Source organism: Oratosquilla oratoria, chromosome 1 (genome assembly GCF_046742065.1).
Source record: "Oratosquilla oratoria isolate Oo_2021 chromosome 1, ASM4674206v1, whole genome shotgun sequence".
In the NCBI taxonomy this organism is placed as follows: Eukaryota; Metazoa; Arthropoda; class Malacostraca; order Stomatopoda; family Squillidae; genus Oratosquilla; species Oratosquilla oratoria.
The window spans coordinates 33,947,545-33,961,437 of NC_134777.1; the positions used below are offsets into that span (position 1 = coordinate 33,947,545).

Genomic DNA, 13,893 nt, shown 5'->3' on the forward strand with positions numbered 1-13,893 from the left:
CCCACAATACACTCCACACCCCTCCACCCTCCCTCTCATCTTAGCACCTACTGGTACTTATTAAAAATAGGTACCAATTCAACTCTTTTGCTGCACTGCTTCTGACCTAGGGCAGTGGGTGGAATACTGGGATGAACCATCATCCATGAGGAACTATGACGAGATGGAGGAAAGGGTGTTGGATGGGAGTGGAATGGGTGGGAGTAGGTACATGACTTTTGACTTAGCTATCTCCCTTAGATGGGAGAAAAAGCTCTTGATATAATGATAGACCAATTCTATAGTTATCTAAAAGTTTAAGGGGATGGCACTTGATGGCACTTATGTTCTTATGCAAAACATTCAATGAAAACCTATGTACACTTCAACCAGATTCACCTATTCTATTAACCAACACATCCTTTCATACTTACTCCATCTCTCTGTATGGAGGCACTTGTGGTGGATATGATGGAGGGGGATGGCCTAACACAGGTGGTGGTACACTGAAAAAAGAAAATACACATATATAATACATAAATATGAATATATACATGTTCTACCAGCAAACAGTAATACAAAAATGTGACATACATAACTGATACCTTTTGTATGTCGCCATACCACAGACATTGCAATATCTAGTGTCTACAATAAAAATCAATGAGAAAGTATTCTAATTCCCCCCCCCCTTTTTTATCACCATATGCAACCTAATTTCATGGTGAAATATATCTATCATATATCTGGCCTCTCAAGAGATACATGAGGAAGACATATTGATTTTCACTTCCCTCCTCAGTTCTCAATGAGCTGCTTGTGAAATAAGTGTTTCTTGTTCTTATGTCACCACATTCTATCTTCTTTTAGAGAGAGAGAGAGAGAGAGAGAGAGAGAGAGAGAGAGAAGGGTGGGGGGATGGGGGGAAGACAAGGCATATTGTCTATATTGTGCACTCCATATGCTCCATGTGCTGCCTTATTGATATCACATGTAGCCTCCCTCTCTGTGAGAATAAGCACCGTGTGAGATCGAAACCTTTATTGGTACGACGTTTCGCTTGTTACAGCTTTTTCAAGTACAGACATTGCAAACACTCTGAGTATATATTGGCCAACGGGGAAGGAACTGGGAGAGGTTATCAGGGAGGGGTGGGTGGTAGTTGGAGGGGCGGGGGTGTGAGAAGGGGGACGGGTGGGACTTGGTGGAGATAAAGGAAGACATTTCGGACAGTTTGTTGAAGTGGACGAAGGGGGACATTTCATACATTTGTATAATGCGGGTAATAGATGGATGATAGGAGGGGCGATGTTAAACATGCCTCTGTTCTGCTCAATGGTTTTGAAGCTTTGAATGGCGGCCACTTCGAGGCATTTCCTCATCACCCTGTCTGGTTCACTAAAAAGAAGCTCTGTGTTATCCCAATCCATCAGGTGGTCGTTGGTGTTCTGGTGGATAACACAGGCATTGGTGGTGATGTTGTTCCGGGAATCGTAGCGATGCTCCTGGATCCGGGAGCATCGCTACAATTCCCGGAACAACATCACCACCAACGCCTGTGTTATCCACCAGAACACCAACGACCACCTGATGGATTGGGATAATGCAGAGCTTCTTTTTAGTGAACCAGACAGGGTGAGGAGGAAATGCCTCGAAGCGGCCGCCATTCAAAGCTTCAAAACCATTGAGCAGAACAGAGGCATGTTTAACATCGCCCCTCCTATCATCATCTATTACCCGCATTATACAAATGTATGAAATGTCCCCCTTCGTCCACTTCAACAAACTGTCCGAAATGTCCTCCTTTATCTCCACCAAGTCCCACCCGTCCCCCTTCTCACACCCCTGCCCCTCCAACTACCACCCACCCCTCCCTAATAACCTCTCCCAGTTCCTTCCCCATTGGCCTATATATACTCAGAGTGTTTGCCATGTCTGTACTTGAAAAAGCTGTAACTAGCGAAACGTCGTACCAATAAAGGTTTCGATCTCACATGGTGTTTATTCTCACAGTCTTGTCGGCGTTTGCCATTGTGTTTCAGCCTCCCTCTCCATTGGTCTAAAGCGCTTTCCAGCAGTTACATGTGGGTTTCTGCTCTAGCTGTAATTTTCAGATCCTTGAATATTTCAAGTGTTAAATGGTTGTCACTGGTTATTTGGACCCATAGGGACTGGTTTTCTTGGTATGACATTGGAAAGGCCACATGTGATGGCAAGAAGGCAGTGATGGTAGTTGATGGAGTTCTAATTGTGGTTGGTATATCTATTACATTAGTTGATTTTTTTTCACCAGTCCAAAATATGTGCCTTTTCTTCAGTGAAGTTGGTAGGAGCCATCAAGGTGAAGTGATACAAAAATTGTAGTGTTAACAAGTAAACATGCACGTAAAGAGGGCAGTGGTGTAAGAGCAAGCACTACTAATCTATGTCAAAGACAACACAGTAAATACTGGACCTGGAAAGGAAGGTTAATATCTTTTTAGCAACTTTGAATTACCAAACATGATAGCTATGCTCAGCCACAAGACCAAGCAGATAATTGTAAAGCATGTCCTACCACTTTTTCCCCCACTGATTTCTATGGGCTAATGCTATATCTGTTATGGTCAATGTAAATGTTCATTCTTCTACATCTATTTGATTATTTTGCCAAAGACAATTTCATGTAAACATAAAGACATGCCCCAAGAAAAATTATAGGTCTAATTATTGTGCAAAGAGTGGGTACATGAAGTCATTTTGAACATTATTTTCTGATAAAATCCTCATAATTACTGACATTTCTAATTTTGTTTTACACAAATCAATACCTCTAATTCACTTCAAAACATGCACTGCAATAAACCACAAACTCATGCATTTATATATGTAGATTCTTTTGCCTGCCTACCTACCTCCCATGACAATTTTTTTTATTACTTATATGAATCTCAAGTGTTTTACAATAAAAATTTAAAGAACTTTTCTTCATATAATTTCTACTTTTGTTCGACTAAAACACTTCATATCATAGAATTACTTGCAAAACCATTCATGTTTTCAAATGCAGCCTCAAATGAATAGTTGCTGACTACTCTTGTGGCTGAAATGTCACCCCATGTTGAGGGTGGTGTTAAGTTTGGACAGACGAGTACAATATGTTGGTGGACGTGGCATCTATTTCCTTCCCCCTCAGTATGTAATATCAACACTCAATTGGAATTTAGCTGCCATACTGACTGTTGTGCCATATCAATGCTCCAGTGTATTTACCATATATTTGGCCTCATTTTGTATAAGAAAATTAATAAAAATGAGTGCTGAATAAAACAAATGTTGGTACAAAGGAAATGTCTGTTGTTGTTGTCATTTGTGAATGAAGTGTTTAGTATTGGGTGAAGAAATACTATGATAGCGGTGATAAGGACCTGCTTGAACATACAGTTTGTGGCCATGTAGCAAGGAAACTATCATTTAGTCTCTTGTTAACATTAAGTGATGTTACACATGTTTCTCCTCTAAACGAGCTGTCACTATGCCTTTAAACCAAATCCAGACACATTGTCAAATAACCCACTGGATTAAAATGTGTTACCTTCCTTAAGTGACTGTCAGGAGAGAAGGTAATATGGGTATATACTACAAACTATGCTTGTGGCCTATGTAACTGCTTAACCACTTCAAAGAATTATCTGTTTTGTAGCATGGGGTTCATCATGTTCACTCTTTGTCAGTGTCAGTATACAATTTGACCTAGATTTAAGGGCTATATGGCTTCATTTGCATTTAGTATTTGCTATGATGCCAACCATGAATTAAACACTTCATACTTGCAATTGTATGTACTTTTTCCTCACTACCACAGAATAAAGAAAATATACAATCATGAAAAATAATGTTTTTCTTTTTCCTTTTCAGTAAGAGCTAAGACAGGTAGGGGAAAATGAGTGTGGAATTGGTGTAGAGTGGGTGTATGCTTTGACTTGATCACCCTCCCTTAAAGGGGGAAAGGGCCTTTTGGTGTATTTATGTATGTATTACTGATAAGGCAGGTCAAAATGTACTGAAATGATTTGAGCATGTGAAAAGAACGAGTGTGGAAAGACTGGCAAAAAAAATTATGGGAAACAGAGGTAGATGGGGTGAACTTGAAACCATTATGAGGCAAGGTGATGGCGGCATGGGATACAAGGAATGTCTATTGGGCAGGGAAGAGAGTACTAAAGATAGGAATGGATGGATTGTGGTTATAAATGGATGAAGAATTGGTGTGGTCCAGAAGAATATTCTTCTTGTTTGCTCTGTAATTTTTTTTCCAGTGGAGAGGGGGAGGACATGTTACTAAATAATGAAATGGCAGGAGTAAACCAGTCCAGTACTGCTGTTGGAATTAGTTGTTGGCCGTAGCAGTCTCCCTTACGAGTCATTAGACTCAAAAGATTTTGATGTCATTTTAACCAGGGCGAGATGGTGGTCAGTGTATATAGTTCTGGCTATCTCCAAGTGATTTTATCAAGCTAATGGAGCTTGCACATAATGTGGCCACATCCACTATTGCCATATAGTGTGACACTGGCATGCTTTATTGTATCTTGTTTTACTGACTTTGACCCAAGCAGTGTGGTAGGGGACAGGGATTACCCTTGTCCATGAGGTGCTAAGTTGGGAGGGGCAACAAATGGATTTAGGGGCGTGGGATAGGTGTAGGGGTGGGTGTATGCTCTAAATCAGCCACCACCTTCATTTAGGGGGAAAAGGCCTTTTGGTATTCATGAACTTTTTAGGTACAATACTGCATCTTTCCTAATCCAAGCCCTTGACAAGAGTTGCCATCCACTATTAACCTTGCCACTTGTTTAAATTCTAGAATAAAATATTAACAAATCAGAATATATGTACACTCAGCTAGTGATCCCACCGTCCTCTAAATTCTTATTTTCTTCACCTTCACTCATCCTCCTCCTCCTTTCTTCCCTCCTCACAATCCACCTTCCCTTCAACAAAACACCCCCCTCACGCAACTTGCCCCCATCCCTGTGCCAACATGCCTGCCTCTTCAATGTTTACCCTCCTTCCTTCTTCTGTCTCTCATTATTCCCACCAAATTGTCTATCTTCATTCTTTCCCCCATCCAAACCACCCTACCACTGCTTAATTCTATTCACCTAATACCATTTTTTTACCTTTGCTAAAACATTCTCATTCAATATCTTATCATTCTTTTTCATTCCACATACTCTATTCCAGTCAACTCAACTGTTTTTATACACTACCTCAAGTATACATACCTTAAGTTTGTACAACAATGCTGTTTATATAATGCTCTCCATCATAATTGCCATTGCCTCTATGTCAATTTCTTTTATATTTACATCATTACTCAGAAAGAATGTTAAGAATTATAACTCCTTCACATAATTAATTCATGGCAGAGAGGGCAATGAAATTCACTCACAATATGGAGTCCCTCGCCACAATTGCAGGCTCAAACATACTATAATTTTGCTTTTTGTCTATTAAAAGGAGTAATTTACTTTTTGTCTATTAAAAGGAGTAATTTACCATTGTGCCATCAAGTGTGGCTGAAAATTTGGCTATCTACAGTAGCCGCGAAAAGTTTGGGCGCAAAATTATAGGCGCCCCAACTTTCCCCTAAACTCAAAACATGTGAAAAATACAACTTTCCACCCAAACTTTTCGCTATTTTTCAATGCTAGCGTTTGTACCCGTATTTAGCCGAGACAATACACACTATTTGGCAACTCTGTTTAGGCACACTCGATGTCACATGGAGTCAGTTTCTAAACATCTCTCATGGAGAGTAGTCTTTTTTTTGCGGTGGTCTCTGTTTTTGTGCCTTGATATCTCCGTAATGGGAAGTGGTAAATAGCTGGAAAGAGACACAGTTGTTACAATCATAACCCTCTATAAGGAGGGTTATAAGTGTAAAGATATTGCTACTCGTGTGGGAATTGGAGTGCGTCAAGTGCAAAAGTGGACCAAGAAATTTCGAGACGAAGGAAGTGACATAATTCGTACTCCAAAGCATCGCTCTGGTTGGCCAAGGAAGATATCAAATCATACTTCTACGGTTCTAACTGCCTCCTACAGTTATTAGGAGGCAGTTAGAACCGTAGAAGTACGATTTGATATCTTCCTTGGCCAACCAGAGTGATGCTTTGGAGTATGAATGATGTCACTTCCTTCGTCTCGAAATTTCTTGGTCCACTTTTGCACTTGACGCACTCCAATTCCCACACGAGTAGCAATATCTTTACACTTATAACCCTCCTTATAGAGGGTTATGATTGTAACAACTGTGTCTCTTTCCAGCTATTTACCACTTCCCATTACGGAGATATCAAGGCACAAAAACAGAGACCACCGCAAAAAAAAGACTACTCTCCGTGAGAGATGTTTAGAAACTGACTCCATGTGACATCGAGTGCGCCTAAACAGAGTTGCCAAATAGTGTGTATTGTCTCGGCTAAATACGGGTACAAACGCTAGCATTGAAAAATAGCGAAAAGTTTGGGTGGAAAGTTCTATTTTTCGCATGTTTTGAGTTTAGGTGAAAGTTGGGGCGCCTATAATTTTGCGCCCAAACTTTTCGCGGCCACTGTATATCTAAATTACTCCAACTTTTCTTTAACCAACTAATTTTCTATATTAAAGGGGGCCTTAGTAAAGGAGTGAAGTCCACATGGAGCAGTGGGTAGCATTCCTGCCTCAAAACAGCTTGGCAATTGTTCAAATTGTACTTTAATGGCTTCTCAACACCTTTCTGCAATGGTAAATATCAGAGGTGAAGCTGTTCTGTGTCACATTTCAGAGCTTGCACCTATATCAGTATGAATGAGCTAATTACACTGGTTTCAGACTTTAATCCCATCCACAGCCATTCCAAAAGGTTCAACACACCACATATGCTTTTCACCATCCATACAACCTTACCAAGTTGGATTAAACCATCATGGCAAAGTATAAAGACCGTTTTGTCCCTCAGAAGATAGGCTAATGGTCTTGTAGTGGATCTTCACAACTGAATACTTTATTATTATTACAGGAGTAAGAACCTATTATATTCCTAAAGATTCCTAGGACAGAAGACCTATTGCAAAGTGCATGTATGGAAAATGGATGTCACAGGGCTTCAATGGTACTACAAGTATAATGCCTGGCTCAAGGACTTACGACATATCAGGAGCTCCTGGTGGTGGATGTGTTGAGGGGGCAAGAGGAGGTGCATGTGGTGGTGGTACGTGTGGTGGCTTCCTCCCCTCGTTTGCTGATGAAACGGGCGGAGGAGGATGAGCCGAGGAAGGTGGGGGCTGAATGGAAGTGGGAGGAGCTGCACCCATGGAGGAGGGCACACCCAGTACCCCTACACCTCTTAAGCCACCTCCAAATGCTCCACCACTACAGGAACAATTATTAACATTAACCTTTTCTTGTTCCAAAAAATTAGCCGTTTTCTATCAACCTCATACAGTGATAAGCTTACTGCCATAAATATACCGTCACCATTCTACCCCTCCACCATCAACAGTAAAAAAATAAATAAATAAATACATAAATGAATAAATAAAATAATGTGCTATGAGAACACATGAACCAAACTGTTACACCCTCTAGTCAACATATGTATACATGTGAGTACTTGCATATGCATTACATCTTAAAACTTACGGAGGATGATGTTGATGAAATCCATCGTCCATTGTATGAGAAGGTCGAGGAGGTATCCCTGTGATAATATAAAAAAGAAAGAGAGATTTAATACATATTTTTATCTATTTATACATCTATATAAATATATAAAGGGGGCATTTAGAAAGAGGGGAATGTCTGTTGAAGAAGGGAGAAAACAGAAGATAGGGGTGAGTGGAGAATGGTTGTGTACAGATGATGCTGTGATGCATGGAAGGGAGTGGGTGGGGGATGGGAGGGGGGTAAGGGACTATGGGTGAATGATATTTTGATGCAGCCCAAAGGGATTTCTCTCCCTCTTCTCTTTTTCTGCATAAAGGGATGGAAAGGGGGGTCGCCAATTAAATGAAGGAGCCTTGCTGTGGATATGCTGTGTCTTACTACATTACTTCTGACTAGGTAAAATACATACACACACACACACACACACACATATATATGTATGTATGTATATATATATATATATATATATATATGTACATATATGCATAAGTAACCACTAGGAAAAGTAAACTAACGAAGCAGAGCGCTTTCGTATAATTACATCTTCAGTGCAGATACAAAGAAGATGTAATTATACGAAAGTGCTCTGCTTCGTTAGTTTACTTTTCCTAGTGGTTGCTTACGCATTTGTGAACACACGCTCCTAGTGTTTTTATTGCATATACATATATATATATGCACACTATTTTTTTTTGCAACAACATACTGACCATAAAATTCTTAATAATTCTTATAATGCAATATATTTTCTCATGTGTACAAATTAATATTCTTTCATGTTTCCAATAAAAACAATCATGACCTTACCTGAAACCAAACGCATGTGTGGTGGCTGTTGAAAGAACTGGTCCTTGGGAGATGTCCGCAGAATATTTGGAGGTGGGACATTAGGATTAAATTCAGGAACTTTAGCAGGTTCATAAATCTCATCTAATGTATTCCTTGGGTTTGGATTAACCTCATGGATCATGTCTGACCGATCCCTTCTTCCATCTCTTTTCCTGCTTGGGCTGGGAGTTCGACTACGACTTTTCCTGAATTCTGGATCCACAAAGACTGGCTTATCCATATGGTCCTCTCTACTAGGATATCTATCCTCTTCCTCTTTGCTTTGCCTACTCTTCCTTCTTCTTCCTTTACTGACAAGTACTCCCCCTCCTTCGTCATCTTCCTCATGATGCCGACTATGACTATGTTTTTGTTTTTTCTTTTTCTTGTGAGACTTCCGCTGCTGAACAGTTTCCTCCACTTGTGGTGGAGCAGGTTCTTCCACTCCTTCTTCCTTCTTGTCATCCTTGACCTCTTCTTTTTCTTCCTCTTTAGGAGTTCTGGATGCAAGAAAAAAGTAAGTTCAATGACTTCATTATATAATCATTACATTAATTTTTCTTACATAAATATTCATTGAAGGAGTTTTGATTTTACTGTAATTTTCCTTTTTTACAATGGCCTTATGATTTTCTACAACCATCAGTTATTCTTTTAACATCTTCCACAACCACAATCACTACCTCTGTCAATCATTCAATCTGTTACCTCAGACCTCTTTTACAGGAGACTTACTACTTCCCTGTCCTCTTCTACATTCAACAACTTTAAATATTCCACCCATCTCTATCTTACATTCTCACCCATCTCCCAGTAGGCTGTTAGGCCTGTCGGCATAAAATGAGGGCAATGGATGGGTGAGAAGGTGAGACTATTTTACATTAACAATTATCCATTTGTTCCTTTCACCCTTTTTACACTCTCTTCACTTCACTTCCATCCAAAATAAGTTATTTTCAAATTTCTCGGACAAACACCTAATCCACCTCACACTCGCATTTTTCTGTTGGCCTTTTCTTACCTTGAATTTCACTTCTACCCACTCTCCTCTACCCCTCTTAGGTGCTTATTCATTTCTTCTATGCAACCATTCTTTGTATGGACACCTTTCTGGCTCTAAGCACTCGCCTCTTGATTCAATCATTCACTACCTTTCCTTCTGGTCTCACTCCACCCATTTGCCTCATCTCATACACCATCTTTAAACACTAAGAGGGGATTTACACGGTCTAACGGTTCGTCGAACGCGGTTCAACAGACACGTGTTTAAAGTGATGTGTGAATGTGTGAATACGGTATTTGGGGTTTAACCAACATGTTCGACAACCAAATACCCCGTTCACACATCACTTTAAATGCGTGTCTGTTGAACCGTTACACCATGTAAACCCCCTCTAACACTTCTGAGGGAGGGAAACTGTGGCTCTAGTTGTGAGGAGATAGGTAAGTGTGGTGGAGTGGAAGGAGGTTTCTTCAAGGTTAATGTGGATGAAGGTGAAACTGGGAAGGGAGATGTGGGTCTTTGTAAGCACATATGGGCCTGGTCATGGAGACTTTTTAGATATATTTAAATGAGTGCTTAGAAAGTTTTGGGAAGAATGTCAATGTAGTGCTATTGGGAGGTCTCAATGCTAGAGTAGGAGATGAACCCATACATGGGGTAGTTGGGAAATTTGGAGTACATATATACATACATACATGTACCAATGGCTTTTTCCCCCTTACACGGGAGGTAGCCAAAGTCGAAGGCATAAATCCAATCTCACCCATTTCAACCCCACAATTTCCACTCCCATTAACCATCCCTACCTCCCTCTTTTCTTGGCTCCTCCTGGTTGATGGGTTATCGTGGCATCTTGCCTAATGCCCTGGGTCAGAAGCAATGCAGCAAGACACAGCACATCCATAGCAAGGCCACTTCATTTAATTGGAGACCCCCTCTGTCCCCTCATGCCAAAAGAGAAGATGGAGAGAATGTCCACAGTCAAGAAATACATGGTGTGATTTCAAGAAGGAAGAGGGTTGGAGATACCATACCAGAAACCTGAGACAGGGCATCCTAAGAAGACTTCTCCTTCAAAGATTTTCCTGTTGTTCATGGATTTGACTCTAAAATACACTTTATGATGTTCAAAGCTTTCGGTGAAGTTTTTTTAGGTCCTGTCCTAGATTTCTGGGATGGTACCTCTAGCCCTCCTCTCTTCAGAAATTGCACCATGTATTTCTTGACTGTGGACTTGGCCACCTTCAACATTTCACTGATTTCTTTAGTTCCATGGGCTACCTTCTTTAGTTCTACGATTTGGGCAATTAATTCTTTAGTTTTGCACACTGCCCCAGGTCTCTCTTGCAGGATTGTAGCGAGAGGCAAGAAGTGGGAGTCAAAGAAGAACAGATGTGTTTCAAGGAGGACACAAGTGTGTGTAAAATGAGGGCAATGAATGGTAACAGAAGGGTGAGTGGGAAATGGTTATGTATGGATGATGCTGTGATGCCTGAAAAGGAGTGGGTAGGAGATGGGGTTAGGGAGTATGTGTGTATGGTATTTTGGTGAAGCCCAAAGGGATTTCTCCCCGTCTTCTCTTTTTCTGCATGAGGGTACGGAGATGGGGGTCACTGATTAAATGAAGTGGCCTTGCTGTAGATGAACTGTGTCTTGTTGCATAGCTTCTGACCTAGGGCAGTGGGCGAGATGCAGGGATGACCCATCATCCAAGAGGAGCCACAAATAGGGGGAGGGAGGGATGGTGAATGGGAGTGAAGTATGTGGGGATGAAATGGGTGGGAGTGGATTTATGCCTTTTGACTTTGGCTATCTCCCTTGTAAGGGGTAAAAAAGTCATTAATATATGTATGTATGTATGTAATTCTTTACTTATTTTCTTTGAAGGTGCCATGGTAACAATTGAGATCCTAGGGAAATGAAAAAAACCGGTGTGGAGAGGCAAGGCCCCAAAGAGTGGGGTTACTGGTAAATGCTCCTTCCATGGCAACATGAGAGCAATTGCCAGAGTTCTCTCTCATGCATTGCTCTGCTGGCCCAGTGCAATGGGAGGGGGTTACCAGATACTTTCTATCTACATAATTTCAACACAGAAAATGCCATCTTAATTTTGCCATGGCCACATGGGATAGGGGCCGCATACTTTTGACGAGTACTGTATATATACACAAACACACTCACATATGTATTATTTTAACCACTTCCATACGGTGATGCCTATGTAGGCGGCATGAGGAGCAAGTGGGTACTCGATGATGCCGACGTCGGCATCTTGATTATATTTATTGTAGTCGTACCTACGTAATTTCCATTCTCTCTAAACTGGCTTCATCAATTTTCTATGGTTATCAAAATACACGGGTGAAAGAGAACGAACGATTGAGCACTGACTTTATTTTTTATAATGCGATTATTATGACGCAACATCGCACGTCGGGCAGCTAATGCTGCCAGACGTGCGATGTGCCCCGGCGTGAAGAGGTTAAGTCATGTAAAATCACTATTGCATTTACACATACAAGCACAGGTAGATGCAGTTGAACCTTGACATTCAAACTTAATTAATTCCTGGGGGCCATTGGAGTTCTAAAATATATATATACATATATATTTTAACTTGCCCATAAACATTTTTTTTCTTTTTCATTCTCAGACAATGGTTAGTCTTCTGGGATAATACGTTTTTTTACTGGAAGACACTTTATGTGTAGAATGCAGTACCACATGATACAGTAGTCTTTGTGTTCAAGGTTCAAGAAAAGTTTGAGTTCTAGGACAAAATTTTCTCAAAAAATTATTTTTGATTTCAAATTGTTCAACCTCTGCTCCATTAACAAACTGAAATACAATACATTGCTGCATGCCAGACCCCCTGATATCCATCCCTCTGAATCCTCTCTACCCTGAAAGGACAGTCCACCTGGCCAGACTGTGGTGCACACACCATCTAGTCCTTCTATGCTACTAGAAGAGGCTGGATGATCATATCACAGATAACTGTCCAGGATGCAACACTTCACAATCAAGCGTGCCAACAACACAATATACACTTTAAAAGGATTTGTGGGAAACCCCATTTCAGCCATGACATTCCTCAGGGAGACATGGTTGCTCAGCTAGACAGTCTAGGGAATGACAACCACCACCACCACCTCTGGGGTGTGTTTGAATTCCAAAGTACTACTATGCATCTATTCTATATACCAAGGGTTTTCCCCCCTTACAAGGGAGGTAGCCTTGTACTACTGCACGAAGAAATAAATGGCAAACAATCTTTACAACTTACTCCTCCACTGGTTCACTTGTAGTCTTTGGAGGACTTTGTGGCTGCACTTCTTTGTTCTCTTTATCAGAGTCCTCTTCAGGTTTACGCTCTGGACTCTCCTCTGGCTTAGGTTCTTCAACGTCTACACTGACATCTTTCTCTTCTACTGCATCAGTGATAACTGGACTGTCTTGAGGAACTGGACTTTTTGCAGGGGAAGGACTCTTTGGACTTGCAATATTTGAAACAGGTGGTGCTGGACTCCTAGGAGGGGTTGGGGTATTCTCAGCACGGACAACATATTGTGGTATGGCAGATATAGGCTCCCTGTCCATTTTTGAAGGAACTAGGATCCTGTTGATACAACATTATGAATTTTAGATGGATCTACACAAGAATTTTAAAGGAGTCAACATAAACAACTCTTCATTTGTGGTTTGAAATACTATGTTCCAAATCAATGACAATATATGAAATCTAAATTTCAAAAACATGTAAGAAGTGGTGTCACTGTAATCCAAACTTACCCATACTTATCATACTGCATACATTTGATCCTCAAATACCTAGTTGGAATTAAAGTATCTGGGCCTACTCCTTTTTCTTTACATGAAGGACATTCATGTTCTTCAGATTCTAACAGACGGTTTCGTATACCTGTAAATAAATAGATGGAAATCCACAGTTCAATGAACATGATTCTGCCATATAAACTATAATATATACATCTTGATGTTGATATATTTTAATCTTAATAAACTTACAGTCATCACAGAAAGCATCAGTACAGCAGGAGATGATGACAGCATCTCGCATCAGCTCTTTGCAAAGAGAACACAATAGTTCCTCTGATGGAGGTGGCTTCTCTGTAGGTGTTGGTCTGTCTTCATTTTCTTCTTCCCTAGAAAGAGGAAAGAAAAAATATGTATATACACATAAAAAACATGCTCACATGAGACCTACAATGATAAAAAGGAAAAAGAGAAACAGGTGACAAGATTGCAGTGTTCATGTCAATAAAGCAAGATGTAAAAAGATAAAACTGACAAAGACCTCTTGGTTTTGGACAGGGGGATATCACAATCAATCTAGGTCTCTCTTGCAGGATTGTAGTGAGAGGCAGGAA

At 40.5% G+C, this 13,893-nt stretch overlaps 1 protein-coding gene across 5 annotated transcripts in view; it reads right to left on the reverse strand.

Moving 5' to 3' along the window:
• snama (something that sticks like glue) overlaps window positions 1–13,893 on the reverse strand; it is a 146,239-nt gene that overhangs the window by 20,909 nt on the left and 111,437 nt on the right. For 4 of the 5 annotated variants that reach the window (XM_076197763.1, XM_076197771.1, XM_076197770.1 and 1 more), the window contains 7 exons: window positions 13,532–13,668; window positions 13,295–13,424; window positions 12,789–13,121; window positions 8,479–8,999; window positions 7,648–7,705; window positions 7,153–7,377; window positions 414–485 (listed from right to left, as the gene is read on the reverse strand). In XM_076197763.1, coding sequence (XP_076053878.1) covers window positions 414–485; window positions 7,153–7,377; window positions 7,648–7,705; window positions 8,479–8,999; window positions 12,789–13,121; window positions 13,295–13,424; window positions 13,532–13,668 — 1,476 coding nt within the window. The remainder of the gene's footprint in view (window positions 1–413; window positions 486–7,152; window positions 7,378–7,647; window positions 7,706–8,478; window positions 9,000–12,788; window positions 13,122–13,294; window positions 13,425–13,531; window positions 13,669–13,893) is intronic. The other variant, XM_076197778.1, reaches the window with a different exon arrangement.